Consider the following 23,302-nt stretch of genomic DNA (forward strand, 5'->3'; position numbering starts at 1 on the left):
GGGAGGACCGAGCCGGCCTGGAGGATAGGGGACATAGAGAGTCAAAGGATGCAGAGAGGGAGGAGAGGAGGGTTGAGGAGGCAGAATCAGGAGATAGGTTGGAGAAGGTTTGAGCGGAGGGAAGAGATGATAGGATGGAAGAGGAGAGAGTAGCGGGGGAGAGAGAGCGAAGGTTGGGACGGCGTGATACCATCCGAGTAGGGGCAGTGTGGGAGGTGTTGGATGAGAGCGAGAGGGAAAAGGATACAGGGTAGTGGTCGGAGACTTGGAGGGGAGTTGCAGTGAGGTTAGTGGAAGAACAGCATCTAGTAAAGATGAGGTCGAGCGTATTGCCTGCCTTGTGAGTAGGGGGGGAAGGTGAGAGGGTGAGGTCAAAAGAGGAGAGGAGTGGAAAGAAGGAGGCAGAGAGGAATGAGTCAAAGGTAGACGTGGGGAGGTTAAAGTCGCCCAGAACTGTGAGAGGTGACCCGTCCTCAGGAAAGGAGCTTATCAAGGCATCAAGCTCATTGATGAACTCTCCGAGGGAACCTGGAGGGCGATAAATGATAAGGATGTTAAGCTTGAAAGGGCTGGTAACTGTGACAGCATGGAATTCAAAGGAGGCGATAGACAGATGGGTAAGGGGAGAAAGAGAGAATGACCACTTGGGAGAGATGAGGATCCCGGTGCCACCACCCCGCTGACCAGAAGCTCTCGGGGTGTGCGATAACACGTGGGCGGACGAAGAGAGCAGTAGGAGTAGCAGTGTTGTCTGTGGTGATCCATGTTTCCGTTAGTGCCAAGAAGTCGAGGGACTGGAGGGAGGCATAGGCTGAGATGAACTCTGCCTTGTTGACCGCAGATCGGCAATTCCAGAGGCTACCGGAGACCTGGAACTCCACGTGGGTCGTGCGCGCTGGGACCACCAGATTAGGTGGCCGCGGCCACGCGGTGTGGAGCGTTTGTATGGTCTGTGCAGAGAGGAGAGAACAGGGATAAACAGACACATAGTTAACAGGCTACAGAAGAGGCTACGCTAATGCAAAGGAGATTGGAATGACAAGTGGACTACACGTCTCGAATGTTCAGAAAGTTAAGCTTACGTAGCAAGAATCTTATTGACTAAAATGATTAAAATGATACAGTACTGCTGAAGTAGGCTAGCTGGCAGTGGGTGCGTTGTTGACACTACACTAATCAAGTCGTTCCGTTGAGTGTAATAGTTTCTGCAGTGCTGCTATTCGGGGGCTAGCTGGCTAGCTAGCAGTGTTGTTTACGTTACGTTGCATTAAAAGAACGACAATAGCTGGCTAGCTAACCTAGAAAATCGCTCTAGACTACACAATTATCTTTGATACAAAGACGGCTACGATCAAACAAATCAAACCGTTGTACTGTAATGAAATGAAATGAAAATGTGATACTACCTGTGAATGCGACCGGGTTGTTGAGTTCTATTCAGTAGACGTTGGCTAGCGTTGGCTAGCTAGCAGAGTCTCCTACGTTAAGGACGACAAATAGCTGGCTAGCTAACCTCGGTAAATTAAGATAATCACTCTAAGACTACACACTTTGTATTCTTGTTCCCTACCATTTGTTCATTTTGGTACAGCCTGTCCCCTTATCTGATTTTCAGCTGTTGTCAAACAAAGGTGGGTCTGAAAATAAATGTTTTGTCCTCGATAGATTGGTTCATTGTGTAGCAACAAAACTGACACGTGCAACGATGTGGCAAAACAGACGGGGTTGGCATAGATTGTTGACAAGCTGTAAACTACATTTTGTCTCGAATGTTTATTGAAAATAGAAATGCATTTGCACTATGAGCACTTGATTTGATTTGTTGTCTCTCAAATACATTGTTACAGTTGTTGGTTAGCTAGTTAGCGAATTTTGTCCCTATTAGCAGAGACATGACATCAGCCAAAACACCTCAAAACAAGACATGGTAACAAGAACAAGATAAAAAGGAGCTGAAATGAGCCACCTACGATTCCCCACATGGCAGCTTCTTGTCATTGTTGCTCGCTATCTGGCCATCCAGAATCACAACAACACATGGACTTCTGCCCCATTGAATCACCTGCATCATTTTCGTGACATTGTCAGCTAACCAATCTACTGTATAGTGTGCAGCAAATTCACACTAGATGAAGAGAATGCAATAGGACATTCTGGCATTTAAAAGCATACTTTTTTTTTTTTTTTTTTTTTGAAACACTAAAACTTTGTATTCTTGCACCCCCCCAAAAAGCTGGCAGACATATTTGGCAGGTAGATGGCAAATGTGCCGCCAATAAGTTTGATAACTATAAAATGTTTTGACAAAGACGCACAGTTGCCGAAAGCAGTAGGCCTATACAACGGAAGGGAATGTTCACAAAGTAAAATGATGTATCAGTGTTTGCTTGCTAACTAGCTAAAATTAGCTTCTCACCATCAGTTGTTTAGATGAACAAATAAACTATTTTTGAACTCAGGAATGTATAAGTTATGTAGACATGTTTTTAAATATTGAATTGGTGATCTTGCTAGCTAGCCAGCCAGTGAGAATTGAAGCAAACAAATAAAAAATATGCAGCTAGTTTGCTAGTCCACCAATGGACTGTGTGAAGGACCAGGGTTGTTCGATATTCAACCTGAAATAAACACTTTAAATCCTTCAGTTTTAAAATGGGAGTTGTTGGAAAAGACAACTGTTTTGAGTTGGTAGACGGCCAATACAGTCAACAGTCTCACACAGCCCCTTACAAAAAAAGATTGCAGTTTTGAACCAGCAGTAAAAGTGCAGTGACTGCAGTCGACTGGGGTATTTTGGATGCAGTAATTGCAGAAGAACTGCAGCATGCTGCAGTTATACTGCACTCGAACTGCAGTTATATTGCGGTGTACTACAGTTATACTACACTCTGACCGCAATCTTTTTCGTATGGGGCATTACAAGCATTACATTACATATTCGCATGGCTATGTAATAATAATATGATTGTCCATTTAGTTAAATGAAAAACACAAAGGTTCTTATATTGCAAATTTTGGGATTTTTACCCATGAGGCCAAAGAGGACGCTTTTGGTCATTGACTGGAAGATAGCATGCATGTTTTAATCCTATCTTAATCGAATTACATAGGTCTGCCTACACACAACATGCAACTGTACAACATTGTGTGCAGCCCTTTTATGGACATCAGAATTGAAAAGCGTTATTGGCTTCCTGATATTTGACAGACAGCAAAAATAAATAGATATGGCTTTAGTCCTGACAGGTACTTTCTCATACCACTTGGATTGCTCGTAATAGCTATCAGAAGTGATCTATTACTTCATATCAGGCTATTCACTGCTTAGCAATGCCAAGTTATGATCCTTCTAAAGTTATCCTTCAAAATAGTGTTTTACATGCACCATCTCTTTATAAATCTAACATTCTGCCCAACAAATGCTACACAACAAGACTCCCATAATCCTCTATTCATCATGGTCCAGAATCTGAGCTTAATCATATTTCTTGTTGTAAGAGAACTGGGATAGTGGGATCAACCAAAATCTTGTGGTGTTAACAAAATATTTCAGTGACATTCTTTAGGGCCAGGGCAGTTGCATTTCTTTTTCACTCTCCAGGATCATCCCCTGCAGATTACCCTCCATTGACATGATCCAGTGATTGAAATAACCACCACTTTTGCCATAGAGAGCAATAGTAATGGGGTATTTTTGTAGGCACTAACTCCGTTGGCCAAAGCCTATTGGGAAATTACTGTGTTTTGGGAGGGTTTAGGGTTTTTGGATAAACAATGAAAATAAGGTCTGTGATAAACATCTTATACATTTTATTCTATGATATAATCTTTGTCAGCTAACGTTACTTTTTTGTGAATTTATATCAAAACAAGCACATAAAGGCTTAATTCATAAAAGGTCATGTTAATAACCTCTTGAGTGTAGGGGGCAGGATTTTCGTTTTTGGCAACAACAAAAAATACCCATTTGAAACTGCCTATTTCTCAGGTCCAGAAACTAGAATATGCATATAATTGTCAGATTAGGATAGAAAACACTCTACAGTTTCCAAAACTGTCAAAATATTGTCTGTGAGTATAACAGAACTGATATTGCAGGCGAAAACCTGAGGAAAATTAAACCAGGAAGTGATGTTTTTCCTGAAAGCTATCTGTTCCATTGGATGCCTTGCCTCCATTTAAAGGAATATCAACCAGATTCCTTTTCCTATGGCTTCCTCAAGGTGTCAACAGTCTTTAGACATAGTTTCTGGCTTTTATTTTGAAAAATGAGCGTGAAAGATAACATCGTGTCAGTGGATAGCTGGGTGTTCGCAGAGTTTTGCTTGCGCAACAGAGTGGGGCAGCCATTGTCTCACCCTCTCCTATTGAACAAGTGACAGTCCCGGTTGATAAATTATCAATTATATATTTAAAAAACAACCCGAGGATTGATTATAAAAAACGTTTGACATGTTTCTATGGACATCACTGATACTATTTGGAATTTTTGTCTGCGATGTCGTGACCGCTTAAGCCTGCAGATTTCTGAACACAACGCGCCAAACAAATGGAGGTATTTGTGGAACAAAAGGAACATTTATTGTGTAACTGGGAGTCTCGTGAGTGCAAACATCCAAAGATCATCAAAGGTAAGCGATTTAATCTATTGTTTTTCTGACTTTCATGACCAATCTACGTGGCTGCTAGTGTTTGTAATATTTTGTCTACTGAGAGAGATGTTCTTTACGCTTGTTATGCTTGTTATGCTTTTGCCGAAAAGCTGTATTGAAATCTGACACACCAGGTGGATTAACATCAAGCTAAGCTGTGTTTTGCTATATTGCACTTGTGATTTCACGAAAATGAAATATTTTTTGTAATTTAATTTGAATTTGGCGCACTGCAATTCAGCGGGTGTTGATGAAAATGATCCCGCTAAAGGGATGGGTGCGTCAAGAAGTTTAACGGACTGATATTCTCTCATGGAACAAAAGGTATAAACTCTCCTAAGCCTGTGTTAACCTCAAGACTGTATTTTCGGTGGTTATCCCAAAACCCCATTCTGTCCCCATGAATTTCCCCCATAGGAATGGCTGAACGCACCAGAGGTAACTATATAGAGTTTTTTAGGACTATAAACTGTCGAGCTCTATTGCCAATGATCATGATTAATTAAGTTCACCATACTGGGAGTTATTGCTTGATTGATCATTTTCCATGCCTCTCACACTCTTCTCTTGTCTAGATGGTCCATATGGGGAATCCAGTCGTAATTAGCGACCCGATGTGAAGAACGCTCAGCCATCTTCAGCACCTGTCCGGTCCATTAACTTTTGGAGTGAATTATATTGGCTATAGGGACCAATTCTGCAAAACTGACTGCAAATCCTCAAAAGCTGAGTCAACCCATAATTCACTTAAACATTTTTGGAACAGTGGTGTCTCTGAGCAATAAGATAATGCTAATGTAAACAACCACAGCTGAATGACAATAATTTTTACGTCTTCAATTTACATTAGACAGATGGCAATTTGCATTATGTAGCAAAGTGTGGCAAAACTAGCAATGCTAATGTTAGCTAGCTAAAATCTGGTGGTCTCCCCTCAATCTTAGCAAGCTAGTGAATGTTATACTGCATCTGAAGTCAATCTGGCGACATCACAATGATGACAAAAGGTTTTCCTACTAATTATCTGAACGTTTGTCTTTAAAGATTCACTATGCAGAAATTGCTCCGGCATTTCCTGTTTGCAAAAATTCTAATAGTTTGCCTAATTTCAGTTTTTGTGACGAAATAAGCAAGTATAGTGTAGAGAATCATTGTACCATCTAAACCGCTGTGAAATATATTTTCCATAACCAAAAATATTGTATTTTCAGCTGTTTGAAGCTAGTGTACAAAATTGAAAGTAAAAGATGCAAAAACTAAACTTAAGAACGGGAAGCATATAAATAGTGCATATAGAACCGATCTATTGCTTCTTAGACCTGCTTTCAATGGCAATGACAGATCTATAACTCATATTTCTATGTGAATTTGGTCGGGTCGCCCAAAAAGTGACATATTTTGCAGCTTTAAAGGAATAGCTGCCTCAAACATCATGGATCTGTACATTTGTGTCTTTCTTTAAAAGTAGCCTAGTAGTTGGAAAGATACTATAAAGCACAAAGTACTGCAGGTGTGTATTACCAATGCCGAGGGATACATGAGGGTATGGATAATCTAAAAAAACTAAACTAAGTTTAAATCCATTGCGAGTGGCTAATGATCAGCATTGTGTTGTCTATGCTAAACTGTGTGGGAACATGCTCAAAATAATGAGCTAATGATGAGTCCACTGTGCTATCATTGTCCAAGGCCTCATTATCTTGTCAACTGGTTGAAATGTAAGCGGTATGAAATAATCCTCTCGCAATTTTATTTTGAATTGCTTTAACCAGAGGTTCACATGCAACCTGATCTAGTCACATGCGAGGCTTCTATACAAATCACCAAGTATTGTGTGATTTTCAATGATTTCAGAGGAAACCAAAGTGCATTTATGCCTCTCACATCAGCTGAGGCTGATATCATTCCTTCCGTTGGCCCAGGCCTACCTTGACAATAGATTCTGACAAGCCCATGATATCTTGTAGAGAGACAGAGTCAGATAGTAGTATGTGGAGTGGTATTCCTGGAAAAATATTTTTTACTAACATATGTGATATGAGACATTTGCATAAGAAGGTTATAGATGGACCAGGACCATGCCAACCTGCCATATTTTGCATAAGAGAATACATGTGTAGTTGCTTTCATACCCATTCAACACATTTATTTATTCATCAAACAATGTATTATAATGAGAAAGAGCTACTGAGGAGTAGTGACCAATCCGAGTCTGACAAGGAAATTCCCGGGTTGCACCTATATCACTCGGTAGCATCATGCCATTGTTATGAACATTCTCAAGTCGCTCTCTGCTATAGTAGTGCCCAAAAGGTGACTGATGGCCAGCCATTCTGAATGGGGGTTAAGGACTGTTTCATTAGTGGCCCGGAAATAAGATGACATTGCTGAAGTAAGAAAATATTTTGTAGAAAACAAATTTTGCCATTATTTTTATGCAGTCAAATTTACTTTAGACAGATGGCAATGTTGTCATTAGCTGGCAAAGTTAGTCAAAAATAGCTAGCAATCCTAACATTAGCCAGCTAAAATGAGAGAGAGTTTACTTTGGCACATTATATATCACTAGTCTGGTCCTGGAGCAATTTAACAATGTTTCCCACGTGAATCCAACTGGATTCTGTACTAAAGTGTCACATTTAATCTCAAACTCAAGTCTCAATCGTCGCTACATGAACATAGACATTGATTCTGCTAAGGTGCAGATTCTGAACGTGTCACTGTCCACAATTTTTTCATAAAAGAGAGACAATGAAATGAGTGATTTAAAGGGAAAGACGGGGAGTGAAAGAAAGACCTAGGGCCTGAACACACACAAACAGAGACTCTTTTGTTTAATAAACAGGTAAACAATTAAACCTGAAAATTCCCTAATCCATCACATAAGTTCCCCCATGTCCAAAACGCTGGGAATTTTACCAGTTCTATTAAAACAGCAACTGCTAGGTACCAGCAGACTTGGCAGCTCCGTAAAGACTCAACAAATAACATCTGGCTCTTGTTGTCTACTTTGATTAACAAAAGGCAAGAGATGGACAACAACAGTTTGTAGAGCATTGCTTCTTGGCACTTCCTGGCTAAAAATGATTAACAGACTTGATCTCCCACATGGAACGTATTGTCTTTTTCAGAAAAACAGAGGAAATAAAGCCCTAATTGAAGTAGGGGGGAGGGGGTGTCATTTTTAAAAGTGAAGTTGCTTGGGTAGAGGGAGGAAGAACATTTCAATCTGCGTAGACTTTCTCACAAAAAAGCCTTTGATAAGAACACGGCCTCTGCCATTTACGTCATAGAACCGCTTACCGCTTACAATTTATACTCTATTGCCTTCGATTATGGCCTTAGAGATGTGATAAATTGCCTGTTCTTGATATCCAGCAAAATATTTCAACATTGAACTGAAGCTGATAGAATTTGAACTTGCATGTGTTCCAAAGCTGAATCTGAAACTGCCAAACCCCAAATATGATGTGAAAAAGATTTTAAGAAAGGGCAATGACACTGTTGGAGCGCATAACACGAGTGTTAGATGAAACCCAGTTGATATCTGATTAAAGACATTGTATAACATAGCCTAATCCATAATGTTTTAGGGTCTCACTTTACGTAAAAGTGAATATGGTCGAGAGGAGACTGACAGGGGGCAAACACCTTATACAATCTGCTCAAATTGGTTGATTTGTTTTTGGTCCCGGATTGTGAACTGAATAAGTATTGGTCTTCTCATCTGTCTTAAGAGTACTTTACTAATGTCATACAGTAGATCATAAATAAGAATCACATTATCACCACTCAATATTAAACATCTGTTTATGACAAACCTTTCAGTGTTCTTTGAACAGTTAGGAATAATTGTATTTCCTCTGGCTCAAACATTTCCCGCCATGCATAGAGCCTCACCACACTTGCATTAATTCTGTTTCTGAGTGGCTTCAACAGCAGTCTAAAGCAGTCTGAACCATTTACCACATGGTAGCATGGCGGGACTGACATCCATGACTTTTGTTTGCATACAGCACATGGAGGTTTTGATGGTGCGATCCAACTCCCCGCTCTGTTGTGAGGACGCCCTTGTCTCTTGGCTCTTCTAATATCCCTTCTGGACCACAGACTTTCAACTTCATTTGTAAAGTAAATATTTGTCTGGGAATAGAGTGCGGTGTTGCCACTTGTCAGAGCTCGGCCTGAAAGTGGTTATGAGCTTAAGGGTTGTTTTTGTGGCATTGCTATGTTTGACATCTCTCACCTCATCAATGTTAGTTGTATGTTGTGATTGTCATTTCGCTGTAAATCTCCAAAGAAGTAGATCATCATGACTAAACTCAAATAAACTAAATCAAAGCTTTTACTCTTTATCTGTTCTGGAACCACAACATAGGTTGCAATAGTAAGAGTAGAGTTTCATTGAACCAAAAAGCAGACACACGTCATTTTCACAAGTTAAACATAGATTATAGGTCAAATCAAATTTTATTTGTCACATGCGCCAAATACAACTAGTGTAGACTTTACTGTGAACTGCTTTCTTATGAGCCCTTCCCAATGATGTAGTTTAAAAATAATAATAAGAAAAGTCAAATAGTAACAAGAGGAATAAAATACAATATACAAAAATGTAGCTATAAACGGGGAGCATCAGTACCAAATCAATCTGCAGGGGTACAAGGTCTTTGTGGTAGATATGTACATAAAGGCAGGGTAAAGTGACTAGACATCGGGATAGATAATAATATGAGTAAAATAGAGAACAGAGTAGCAGCAGCAAATGCTGAGTGTGAAAGTGTGTATGTAGTGTATGTGTGTACGTGTGTGGGTTTTATGTGGGAGTGTCAATGTAGTCTTTGTGAGTGTGTATAAATAGGGTGTATATTTAGTCTAGTGAGTGTGCGTAGGGTCAGTGCAAGACAGAGTCATTATTTTACTATTTAGCAGTCTTATGCCTTTGGGGTAATGCTGTCTCGGAGCCTGTTGGTCTGAGAGCTGGTAACGTTTGGCGGGCGGTAGCAGAGTGAACAGTCTATAGCTTGGGTGGCTGGAGTCTTTGGCAATATTTTGGGTCTTCCTCTGACACCACCTGAAATAAAGGTCCTGGATGGCAGGGATAACACTGTGTACTGCAATAAAGACCTTAGCCCCTTGACTTCTCATGAACTCTGTCAGAGTCTTGCCCTGCCCAGGTGAGGGGCCAGCGTCTACGCTACTCACAGCTGGACTTTTGCTCTCTGTGTATGTGTGGGTCTATGAGGCTACCTAGATCCCGTGCCAGCTTCTGTAATATACCTGCCCTAGCACTTGACCTTGCCCAACAGCTGAGGTGAGCTCAACGGCTGACAAAGCGCTCATGGAAACATTCCTTGGGTATGAAACCTTGTCTTCCACCACGGGCATGCATCCCTTTCAGGGGTTCTCTTGTCCTGCTGGGGAGGAAGTTTGGCACTCCGCCCCAAGCAGCACATGGGTGCGCGTAATCTGTTTACGGATTGGATGTCATGTCCCACTGACCCCTGAGTAAACCCTGTCGTTATTGGGTGATCAAAGCAGTGACATCAGCCTGGCTGGGCCGGCTGTTTGTTTTCACATGGAGTCTGGCCCAGTTGTGATGACTGAAAGCAGACTTCCGATTTAGTCAGCTTCAACATCTGGGAGAGGGGTATGATGTCAAGTTGTGTGCCTGAATCCCATTATGTGTGAGATTAGCACACAACTAGCCCCTGTCAAGAAGGCCAGACTACAGTCATTAGCTATGATATATTATATGTATCTAGCTATAATATAGGGTAATGTAATCCGAGGCTATGGGGGAGTGAAAGTGACCACTGTACAGTACAGCATGAGGAACACCCCATTGTTTTGTATAAATTAAGTAAAGGGTTGTCCGGGTTCTCTTTTGAAAAATGGAAGAATTTGAGTCTCTACAAAAAGAGGGGTGAGATTCTGTAGTCATCTCTTTTTACATTCCATGGAATCTGTTCAGATCTTTCCAGTAAACACGGCAAAGAAGCTGTTTTGAGTTTCATTCAAATCCAGGCCTAACAGAGATGAAGGGCTTAAGTCCACAGAAAGACAAAAAAACTGCTTTCCCTTCCAGTAAGTCTTAGCCCTTACAATAGCACCTCCTCATCGATCATTTTTTCACAATCCCACATTTGGACTTGATATAACATTGTTCTTTTGATTTTTTTTTGTGGCCACAACATGTTTGAAGTTGGGGTTTGGGATGGGCAGTATAGCCTGGAGAAAAGGGAAGCCATAAACAACTTCTAAACAAACTGGACAGATGGTAAAAAGGAAAGGAAATATCCCCTTCGGACATGGATGGATGATTCCAAAGCCTGAGGGCCATATAGCCAATCAAACAAGAGGATCTGTGTAAAGACACATTACGTGAAACGTCAATAACTTTCATTGAAATATGTCACTGTGGCGTTGCATCAACTGGATAACTTGGGATATGCAGCAGGTGCAAAACTAATCAGATAATTCATCAAAAATCTAACACAGACAAATGTTTCAATCGATAGAAAGAAAACATTTCCATCAGCACATCTTGATGGATTTGTTTTATTTTGGCTGGTGGCTCCATGCAATCAATGTCACTTTTAATTAATACTAAATGAAACCTGTTAGCATAAAGACAAGCTAGATTATACCATATTGATGCCAGAATATATTATGGACTTATATTCAAGTCCAATATTTTATTAAACAAATAAAACTATAGAGACAGTGAACAACATAAGGGTTTTTCGTCTAACAAAATGCATATGTTAGAAGTGTAGCTATAGGATTCGATCATATTACATTATGAACAATTCCATAGCGCAACATAAGGGATTTTCGCCTAACAAAACACACATGTTAAAGTTGTAGCTATAGATTTAGATCATATTACGTTATGAACAATTCCATAGTACACAGTATGGCCTTGAGCATTAGGCAACAGTATGTGTATCACATTAGATGCCGGGATAAAACAGCCTGGATCTGTGAGATAAAATGAAGAGCATTTCCAGAGAGAAGAGGCCCAGAGAGGATCCCTGGAGTTCTAGTACGTTCATCTGAAGGTTATTCACCACATTCTTTTTTTGGGGGGGGGGGGGTTAATCTGACAGGAGACTGAATGCTTAAATCAGAACCACTCCTCCCGACAACGTTCCTTCCAGATATCTTTCCCCTTCTCATAGGTGGTCCCAGATCTGTACTGTCTTGCATAGCTCCATTCCACCTTCAATGTTTGACATTTAAGGTGTGTGCTTTGAAGCAATCAATCAATCCACCAATCATTCCATAAGGATTTAAAAACACTAAAAACTCAAAGTTGTAGTTTTGAGTGATTTGTACCTCATAGGTCATTTTCAGTATGTCAGACTCATCAGTTTCATTGGTCAATCATTTTTCTCATCATATGTTTGTCAGAAAAGCAACCTATTTCAAGCTTAAAAACGATCAGGTGCTCTAAGTGAATGCAGGCTACACTACTATTACCATTGACCACCATCTTGTGGTTACATGCAAAACTACAACAGGAAAAATCTAAATCATTCTACGCATCTAGAATTTGCTGTGGTAACATGTAGTTTGAAGTTGCCTTTCCTTGCCACTACATAACCATACACAGCTGTTTGTGTATTTAAACATGGGCATAATGCATGAAATTAACATAAATACCATAATTCCTCAAGGGATGTACCTGTCTCCACTTTGGAGTGGTCTGTCCTCTCTGTCACCTTCTCCTGGCTGATGAGGTAATCAACAATCCGCACCCCAATTAGTGGCTCAGTGTGATTCCATTCGATGATAACCAATGAACTGCTGGGCTCATAGGAGTGGGACAACCTGAGCCTGGTAGGGAAATAAAGATAGTGACACCTAACTCCACAAATCATGACAAGACAAGCTCATCTTTAGATTTTAAAAAATTATACTGTGTTATTGACTTGTTAATTGTTTACTCCATGTGTAACTCTGTGTTGTCTGTTCACACTGCTATGCTTACCTGCTAGCCTACCTGGTTAAATAAAGGTGAAAAGAAATCAATACATACAATCTTATTTGTGTTTATCAAGTTGTGTAAACTGATTGTTTTGAGTGACTAACCTAGGCTGGGGGAGAGGTGCACATGTTGGCAGGCCGTCCATCCCGAATGCGTTCGAGTCGCAACGGCACCAGTCATCGATGACGTCACCTTTCCCAGAACACCACAACATGCTCATCATGGCCTCCTGCAGTGCCTGCAAAGAGATAGAGCCAACACTGTCAATATCACACACAACCTGAGCCTTGGCATCAATATCATATGCCCCTCTAGGGGGTCATGCAGTCTTCCTCTAGTTCAGTGATTCTCAACTGGTGGATTGGAGGTTTTGAATGTGTCAGTAATTCTTTAATAAAAAATTACTTAAATGACTAAAACCAGGTAGAAAGTGATGAAATCATTTAGTATCTTAAAAATATTTCTTTAATCACAGTAGATCAATATAGAGCTATTAGCAGTTTGGCATACTGATGTAGGCTTATGTCTGGTATACACTACATGATTTCCCAACATTTTCAAGTCAGAGATCAGCACATTTTGCGACCCCCATTGCCAAACAACTAGCTTATGTGTTTTGCTGTGGTACACTCCCAAAACAAGGGGTTCTCCCACTGCATGATTAAATGTATAAATTGCCATCAAATTATTGGTGGTGAATGTTCCTCTTTGCTCTGAATAAAATAATTGGAAGAGCACATCTTAGGTTGTTTGTTGCAGGTGCATGGGAATAAATCTTCAAAGACAAAACAATGTGCACACTGCTTTTGGCAGTATCACTTTAGTTTATTTACGATTTTAGGAATCCACTCTGATCATGAAGATTTGACTGTGTCTGCAAAAATCTTTGAAAAAAGAGAGTAAACCAAGGTTTTCAGTGCCTGGTAGGTCTCGTTGTTGGAGACCAGCTCGTAGAGTGGGGTGGCCTTAGTCATCTGGAGCAGTACAGGCTCAGCTGGACGCCCAGGCCCAGGGCTCATATGGCAGAGGTGGCAGGAGTACGGGCACTGGCCTTGGCTGCTGCAGTCCATGCGCACCCCCACTGCCATGCGCTTGGCACCGGAGTCCAGCAGGCTGGCGATGTACGCTGGGTAGGTCAGGGTTCGGGGCTCCTTGTCGCGCTCCTCTGACTCTTCTGATGGGGAATTCCCTGAAAAGGGCATAGTTATAGTTACTGTGTGCTTTGGATATTAGGATGTATTGACATAACTGAATAACACATATTGTTACAAACAACATTTGAAATCTTGTCAGTTATAGGTGGAATCTTTCAATACACATGTGAGTTATCATCACGATTCATGTTGGGATATATATCGGATATATCCACACATTGCATTTCCCTCAAAACTGGCAATGCATTCCATTCTATTTATTATGCTGTCCTCTCAAATGCACTTTGGGCAATGCTGGCCTGCTGGCATCTTCAAAGACAACTCTGAAGAGCAAGTTGTGTTATTAAATGCAAAGCTTTGCCACTTTTTCTCTTAAAAAGCATTCAAATTACCATTCCTTCATACTGCTGAGTCGTGTGCATACATAGGCAATTTAAAAGCTCAACAGGCAACTGAGGAATAGCCAGTAGCGGGGAGCTGGCTTTGATGAAATGAGACATGGCTTTATGAGCCAACCGGGTGAGGGGGAGAAATACACACACAAAGTCACCCTTTACTCTCCCACATAATGTAGTCCATATCTTAGAATGGGATCGAGATATAAAACTAAATCAGAATACACACCTCACTTTGTTTGTATATCAATAGTAGATGTAGCGTAGAGTAGATGGCCATCACTCAAACAAGAGGACACATCACTGCACTCAGTTCAAGCTTTCAGGGCCAAGTGAGTTCTAACATGCTACAACATAATTCAACTTCTATAATCATTAGATACGATCAGAAAGATGGGGTTTGCCCACTGTTATTCATAGATCACATTGCCCTTAAAGTGTGACACACATGACAATGGTGTGCTTTCCATGGACATTTGGTCTGGGCCTGGGTGCAGTTTGAGTGATTAAGCTCAGCTATGCATGTACTTTATATGCCGCTGATCAACTAGCAGGGCATGTCAGTCGTCATCAATTCGTGACAAGCTGGTGGCTCTGTCCCAAATGTCACCCTATTCCCTATTTAGTGCAGTACTTACGTGCGCTATAAGGAATATGATTCCATTTGGGACGACCATGGTCAGGCCTGAGGGGGTACGGTGGCCCTCTGTGGGTCGTGCCAGTGCTTGATTAATTAAAGAGAGAGGTCTGTGCCTGGAGCCATAGCATGCACTCTGTCCATGTCAAACACAGCTGCTGGGAGACTCAGATCACGTCTGACCGTTTTCACGAGACATGCAGGATGTTTTCGGGCGGCAGGGTAGAGTTTAGAGCGTTGGACTAGTAACCGGAAGGTTGCAAGTTCAAATCCAAGGTGGCTGTTTTATAAGGACAACTTGAGATTGGCGTTGACTTTTAGGCTTTGGAATAAAATAGTGGATCAATGCTTAAGGAAATCGACTCAGAGAATCACTCTGGAAACATAAATGATGTTGGAGAACCAAAATACATTAATACACAACAATACATATATTTTCAACACTCTCTCTTACGTGCACACACACACAAGCACTTACATATGTTATGCACGCATGCACACATACACCATTTTGCTTTGACATGCTGCTCTACCTCATCACCCAGACAGTTATGTGGCAAACATAATGAATATCAAGATAAGACTGCAAAGACAAATCACTTTCAAGGAAAGGAGAAAACATCCCATTAAATTCCATACATTCCATACAGGGTCTCAGGATGAGAAAGCAGAGGAAAATCCTGTCATCTGCAGCCCACCTTGAGCATCTCTCTAGGAAAATGAGAAACTTTTAATCTAAATTGTGTTGGGTGCTTCCTGTTTCTGACAGTCAGATAGGTACCAATTACAAGATGTTGGGAAGGTGAGGATTTGAAGATTCTTTGACACAGTATAGACCAGACAGAATGTGTCATCACTCGGGAACAGTTGGTGTTCAGGACTGTTTTGCAAGCACAGACTGGAATATGTTCTAGGATTCTTCCGATGGCATTGAGGAGTACACCACATCAGTCACTGGCTTCAACAATAACTGCATCGATGACGTCGTCCACACAGTGACTGTGCGTACATACCCCAACCAGAAGCCATGGATTACACGCAACATCTGCACTGAGCTAAAGGGTAGAGCTGCCACTTTCACGTATCGGGACTCTAAACCGGAAGCTTATAAGAAATCTCGCTATGCCCTCCGACGAACCATCAAACAGGCAAAGCCTCAATACAGGACTAAGATCGAATCGTACTACACCGCTCTGACACTCGTCGGATGTGGGAGGATTTGGGCAGCCGCTAGCTGCCCAGTGACACTTGCCTACCAGACGAGCTAAATTACTTATATGCTTGTTTTGAGTCAAGCAACACTGAAAGAAGCATGAGAGCATCAGCTGTCCCAGATGACTGTGTGATCACACTCTCTATAGCCGATGTGAGTAAGACTTTTAAACAGGTCAACATTCACAAGTCCGCAGGGCCAGACGGATTACCAGGAAGTGTACTCCGAGCATACGCTGACCAACTGGCAAGTGTCTTCAATTGCCAGTTGGCAAGTGTCTTTATTTTCAAAATCTCCCTGTCTGAGTCTGTAATACCAACATGTTTCAAGCAGACCACCATAGTCCCTGTGCCCAAGAACACTAAGGTAACCTGCCTAAATGACTACCGACACGTAGCTCTCACATCTGTAGCCATGAAGTGCTTTGAAAGGCTGGTTATGGCTCACATCAACCCCATTATCCCAGAAACCCGACACCCACTCCAATTTGCATACCGCCACAACAGATCAGCAGATGATGCAATCTCTATTGCACTCCACACTGCCCTTTCACACCTGGACAAAAGGAACACCTATGTGAGAATGCTATTCATTGACTACAGCTCAGCTTTCAACACCATAGCTGAACCATGGGGCTCCTGAGTGGCGCAGGGGTCTAAGACACTGTATCTCAGTGCTAGAGGTGTCACTACAGACACCCTGGTTCAAATCCAAGCTGTATCACAACCGGCTGTGTTTGACTGTCCCACAGGGCGGAGCACAATTGGCCTAGCGTCAACCGTGTTTGACCAGTGTAGGCCCTCAACTGACTTTATTTATTAAATAGTGCGTTCAAAGCTCATCACTAAGCTAAGGACCCTAGGACTAAATGCCTCCCTCTGCAACAGGATCCTGGACTTCCTGACGGGCTGCCCCCAGGTGGTAAGGGTAGGTAACAACAAATCTGCCATGCTGATCCTCAACATGGGGACTCCTCAGGGGTGTGTGCTCCCTGTTCACTCATGACTGCATGGCCAGGCATGACTCCAACACCATCAGTAAGTTTGCTGATGAGACAGCCTATAGGGAGGTGCCAGAACAACAACCTCTCTCTCAGTGTGATCAAGACAAAGGAGATGATTGGACTACAGGAAAAGGACGACCGAGCATGCCCCATTCTCATTGACAGGGCTGTAGTAGAGCAGGTTGAGATTTCCTTGGTGTCCACATCACCAACAGACTGCATGGTCCAAGCACACCAAGACAGTCGTGAAGAGGCCATGACAAAACCTATTCCCCCTCAGGAGACTGAAAAGATTTGGCATTGTTCCTCAGATCCTCAAACAGCTGCACCATCAAGAGCATCCTGGTTGCATCGCTGGCAAGTGCTCGGCCTCCGACTGCAAGGCACTACAGACGGTAGTGCGTACGGCCCAGTACAGACTGTTCTCTCTGATACTGCACGGAAAGTGGTCTAGGTCCAAGAGGCTTCTAAACAGCTTCTACCCCCAAGACCCCTGAACATGAAATCAAATGGATATCAAATGTTTATTATCCATGCAGAGTCACTTTAATAACTCTACCTACAGTACATGTACATATTACCTCAAATACCTCGACTAACCAGTGCCCCTGTGCATTGACTCTGTACCGGTGCCCCCTGTATAATTAATTATTTGTTACTTTTATTTCTTTTTTTTAAAGGTATTTTTCTTAAAGCTGCATTGTTGGTAAATTAAGCATTTCACTGTGTTTGGCGCATGTGACAATGACAATGTGATTCGATTTGATTTAATTTGTTCAGGGATACAATACTTTTCCTCCCACATAGAGAAATACTCTCAGATCAACACTAGGTGATGCTATAGTCAGTGTTTCTAGCAGCATTGGAGGATTTAAAAAAAATATGACTGCAGATTCTTTTGTTCACCATACTAAGGGAGGAAATAATAGGGGAATCTTTTACATTTTGTGGATAATAGATGCTAATAAAAACATTGTTATTATGATTTCCAGCTGACTTACGCATTACAGAATTAAAATAGACAGTAAAGCTACAAAGGCAACACAGAGCACTGGGTGGGAAAATCATATCAAAGAGAGTTTAAAAGTATCATATTGATACTGTTTGAAAAAGATCACTAAAATTTGACTCCATGCAGTGAGCCATGCGGTGCCCCCAGAAAGCAATACTTCTACACAGTGCAACCCGACCAGGAACAGAATACATTGGAGCTCTTAAACAAATCTCTGTGACGGGAAAATCTTCCCAGGCAGACACTGCTTGTCCTTGATAATTCACAGTGGCACACTTTGCTATACCTATTTTTTTATTTCAACCTTTATTTAGCTAGGCAAGTCAGTTAAGAACAAATTCTTTATTTCTTTTATTTCTTTAATATTTTCAATGACAGCCTAGGAACAGTGGGTTAACTGCCTTGTTCAGGGGCAGAATTACATATTTTTACCTTGACAGCTCGGGGATTTGATCTAGCAACCTTTCAGTTACTGGCCCAACGCAGTTACTGTCCCAAGGCTACCTACCGCCCCATACGCAGCTAAGCAAAATGCAATAAAGCAGATACCTACCTACCTATTCAACCTGATTGCTAAGACAGTGGTTGTGAGTACCTTTTTCCCCACCAGTCAATACCCACCCACCAAGCAGGTGTGGAAGGGTAGAAGCTCTCAATTGGACTACTGTACATAGGCCTAAACCATATGGATGGCCTGACATCTGGGCTAGTAAAACAGAATGGGGTATTTACATACTAATTCCTTCAGTCACTCCAGCCTACTTGGCCAGCGAACCTTTCAAGCTTTCTGAAGTTTGATTTATCTCTGCACTTTAGCAGGCTTTGCTGGCAATGTGCTTAACTAACAGCCTTCTCTGGCCCGTAATAGAAGCTGTAGCCACGGCTCTTTGCAGCGCAGGTGAAAGTGCCTGCGTTTATTTGCCGTTGATTGGGCCTGCCCACGGACGCACCACATTAAAGTGACATCTTGTTCATGGACTTTGAAGGGGACTAACGCGTCTGTCGGTCCTCAAATCCCACCAACACCTCCCAATACTTTGTCCTGTTAGGTTGGCCTGAGTTTGCAACGGTCTGAATTGAAGGCAATTTACTGAGGATTCGCCTCCAGGTGAGACATTATACTGGGGTCGCATCACAGCTGTACTAAGAATACGTGCACAGTGGGAGGAATTTTTAGATATATTTTATATAGGAAATTATATAATTATATTATATAATTCTCAATAACAGGCAATGATATAGTATTTTCCTATTGCAGATCTTTGCTAGGAAATATTTAATCAGCCATCATGTCTCTATAACCCATTACAAACAAAGGCCTGAAACTTCATAAAACCATTGTTAGAGATGAGAGAAACAGCAGTGTACGAGCCACCTCAGAAGGTAAATGGATTAACCATGCCGATATTAGTCTATTTGAGTGCCAAGATATTCAGATCCAGAATATGAACAACTCCCACCATGGAACTGAACTTGATTTATGTTGCCAGTCCTGACATTTCATTGGGTTTATTTTGCCCAGCTTGTGTTCTACAGGTTCACAGGGGAGAAAATATGGCAAGCAGTAGGAAACATAAGATCATAAAAGTCAAGGATGCAGTGGGGTTTTTATACAGATAAGATCAATTTGACTGGCTCTGACTGACTGTAATATAATATGGTATGTTATGGGCTTGTCTGACTTAAATCTATACCAGAGGCATCCATTTCATAGCAAGCTGAGAGAGAATCAAGCCGAGGCAGCTCCATAGCAACAGCGATACAGTATAATCAAATGTTTGCAACTCGGTGTTAGTGTCCCTGGGAGCTGCTGCGGATCTCAACAGTGGTGTTTCATTTTTTCCTCACCAGCAAGGTGCAGTCGTAGGGCTTATCAGTCCACATGAGGCTGGCAGCTGGCATTCTTTTCATGGACAGATTACACGGCAACACTACATTCACCCCACAGTATCATTTACACTTTTGGCGGGCGCAGCGACCTTCATGGGTGCTGGCTTGCTGCAGCCATCCAAAAGTTTTAGCTACCTCCACTAATTAACTGAAAGAACACATTGTAAGAGGCAAAAAAACAAAAACAAAAACAAAAAGCAATTCAATGGAATTCCAAACTGTGCATCCTCCCGGAAAACAACCAAATAGAGATGCCTATAAAAGCAATATACTGAGGTAGTACAACAACAGATCAACGTAAAGATAGGTTGCATTAGAGCTGGGTGATATTGATAAAAATACATATTGCGATAAATTGCCTGAATTGATGCAATAACAGTAAATAGAGCGATGCAATAAAACATGTGGTGCACATTGTTAAACGTATCATCCCTGAAACTACTAGTTTGATGGTTGTAGCCATCAATTGTCCCATTAAGAATCACCCTTATTAGCAACATTATTTCCTTTCCAAACTTCACATTTCTTTAGTATACAATTCTTATCGCAATGAACGATATCAGAAAACCTTCCCCAAATAGCAGAGAAAAACATTCTCTCCTGTTCTCTCCTGCTTAGACAGAGAGAAATATTCATAGCTCTGGGACGAAATGTCTAGATCACTTTTCATTAGAGGTTGTTGGTTCATGGGTCATTAAAACTTTAGGTTTTCAGAGGCTGACATTGATGTGCTGTATAAGTATTTATTTTGAATCACTCTCATAATTTATTATGGCATCTAAGTGACAGGAAAAAGCTTCACGGAAAAAACTAGACTCAACATTAACATGAATTATCTTCCTTAAATAATGGCTGCAGTAAACTCCAGTCTGTACAAATTCATCATACTTGACTAAGGGGTTAGCCTATCCTTTGTTCTGCATAAGACATAAAGTAAGAAAAATGAATTATAGGCGTAGAGATTCAATTTCGAGAGGCAGTATATTTGCTGATCGTCCAGAAGCACACAGTTGTCTCCCTGATGGTCTTGTCTGTTACTAAGAGGAGGAAGCCATCGCCATCCTCTTTGGGTGAAAAGATTAATTATAAAAAGGAACTCACAAGGGTCCCACCTGTCTGACCTCCAAAATGAGTAATATGGGCCAAGCGATGACTGCTACATCAGGTCCCTATCTCAAGCCCCTATTCTGTCAAGCACACTCCGAGGTCACCCTGTGTTGACATCACAACCGCCCTACACAGCTCATCCTCAATCTTCACCAAAGCTTAACACAAACACCCAACACCACCACCACCAACCCAGCCCAGTCAACCCTGTTCTCTACTCCCCTATCTCTCCTGCCTTGGTGGATTTCAGTAAAGTGTTGTTATGCGATAGCTAGCCGGCCGAGATATCTCTCTCTCTCTTTAGCTTCTATGTACAGCAGACAGTGTACCTGGTGTAAGCTCTGTCAGGTTACATATAAGTCTTAGGTCACATTCCTAAGTGTTTCAGCTTGGCCACAGAGACAGAGAGCAGCCAAGGCGATCTGTAGAATCATCTCGTTGTGGAGGATAAATCTATTTTAGGCAGGAAATATCAGTAATCAAACTGATAAAATAGGTTCCCTGTAATTACCATCTGACTTCTGAGCAGCTAGTTAAGCCAAGAGGGAGCACCTGGAAAAAAGTCAATTAATATCTATCAGCAGCAAACTGATAGAATCCAAAATTAGAGAGAGAGAGAGCGAGAAAAAGAGAGAGAGAGAGAGCGAGAAAAAGAGAGAGAGAGAGAGAGAGAGAAAGAAAGAAAGAGAGAGCTCTCACCCGCCCACATCTGTCTTCCCCCTGAATCTGACCAATCTAAACAAGTGGGTATATCTTACAGATGGTTGAGGTTCTACTTCAGCGCTGTTTTAGTGCCAGGACATGACCAACGAGCTGTAAAGGCTAATTTTAATTACTATTAGAGCTTCATTCACACATGCGTTTGTAACATTGGAGAAGAATGTACTCTAGACCTGTGCCTTTGCTTGAGGATTGAACACGGGTCCATATGATTAAAGCAATGCCTCATTCAGTATTTGAGTTATGTAGAATGCTTTTCTAACAGCTTTAAATGGCCATGGGACATGTCACTCTAACACCTGATAACAGTATCAAATCGTAAGGAAGATGTGGCCTCAATTTCCTTTGTGCAAACATTTCTGATGTGATTGTGCACATAGAGGCATGGCTTACAGGGCATTCCCAGTGTAAATGTAAAACTGCTTACATTGCAGAGGCAATAGGCTGTCTTAGCCACTTTACATTGAACAGACAAATCAATAGATACAGTGACTGTTTACCTCTTGTCAATTTCCTCACATGATTCAGTCTGTATCAGCAGAAAAACGAAGAAATTACACATTGGTGTCATAGCTAATTTGCTAAATTTTGGACAATGATGTAGTGTATCCTGAGTTCAGCCCTGAGATCAGCTGAGTGTTCATTAGAGAGTCATATTGAGTGAGAATAAGTTAAGTTGCCAACGTTATTTTTCCAATCGTGCATTGGTCAGGGTGCAGACAGGCACTCCCAAATGAAAACCTATGCAATGTCATTACGGCCGTGTAGAAAACTATGGTAAATGATTACTTGTCAGTGCAGATCACAAACACGGATGCACTACTCCTACTCTGAGATGTGACAGAGTTGAGTTGCAAGGGCAATCAGGGCTAATGTTTTCTCAGTCACGAGTCGTGACTCACAACTATGTGAAGAGTATTTATTTGCCAGTAGCGCAAAAGATACATTGTGTTGACAACTCAACCCAGCTGTGTTCTTTCAAGGGCTGCCAGCAAAAAGCTTAATCGATATCATTACAGAGCACTTGGAGATGGTTCAAGGTTCCTGAGACTCATTTGATCTGTTTTACCATTACATTTTCCAACGCGGCTTGTGGAACATTTTCCCAGAGCTTCTAGCAGCCAAACCTCCATTAACACAAAAAGGTCTATAGTATGGCAGGTATTTGTTCATCTTGTCTGAGTGTATAGTGAACGTTGAACCACAGAGATTCTAGTGATGTACCTGCTCACATTCTGCTAGAAATCCACTGGCCTTGGAGGAGGTAGCTACAGTATCTCAGAAACATCTCCAGACTCTGGTTATTCCATCTTTGCCCTTCGCTGGTCTGCCGTCCATTTAGAGGGGCTGCTATATTATGCTGCTCTATGGAGCAGACATATTAGAATATTGGTCACTGATCCCTGTGACAATAGCTCATAACCATGTCCATCTTCCTGAATCCTGTCTTTCTTTCATGCAACTTTCAATCACTCTGGTCCTGGAGAGAATCCATTTTTCAGTGCCAATCACACAGAAGTTTGTTA

The 23,302-nt window shown here is 41.6% G+C and overlaps 1 protein-coding gene across 12 annotated transcripts in view; it reads right to left on the minus strand.

Moving 5' to 3' along the window:
• Positions 1–23,302, minus strand: part of LOC124041872 (astrotactin-1-like) — a 257,985-nt gene that overhangs the window by 16,770 nt on the left and 217,913 nt on the right. For 11 of the 12 annotated variants that reach the window (XM_046359962.1, XM_046359960.1, XM_046359967.1 and 8 more), the window contains 3 exons: positions 13,566–13,834; positions 12,750–12,883; positions 12,343–12,494 (listed from right to left, as the gene is read on the minus strand). In XM_046359962.1, the coding sequence (XP_046215918.1) occupies positions 12,343–12,494; positions 12,750–12,883; positions 13,566–13,834 (555 nt within the window). The remainder of the gene's footprint in view (positions 1–12,342; positions 12,495–12,749; positions 12,884–13,565; positions 13,835–23,302) is intronic. The other variant, XM_046359963.1, reaches the window with a different exon arrangement.

This window comes from Oncorhynchus gorbuscha, linkage group LG08 (assembly GCF_021184085.1).
Source record: "Oncorhynchus gorbuscha isolate QuinsamMale2020 ecotype Even-year linkage group LG08, OgorEven_v1.0, whole genome shotgun sequence".
Lineage (NCBI taxonomy): Eukaryota > Metazoa > Chordata > Actinopteri > Salmoniformes > Salmonidae > Oncorhynchus > Oncorhynchus gorbuscha.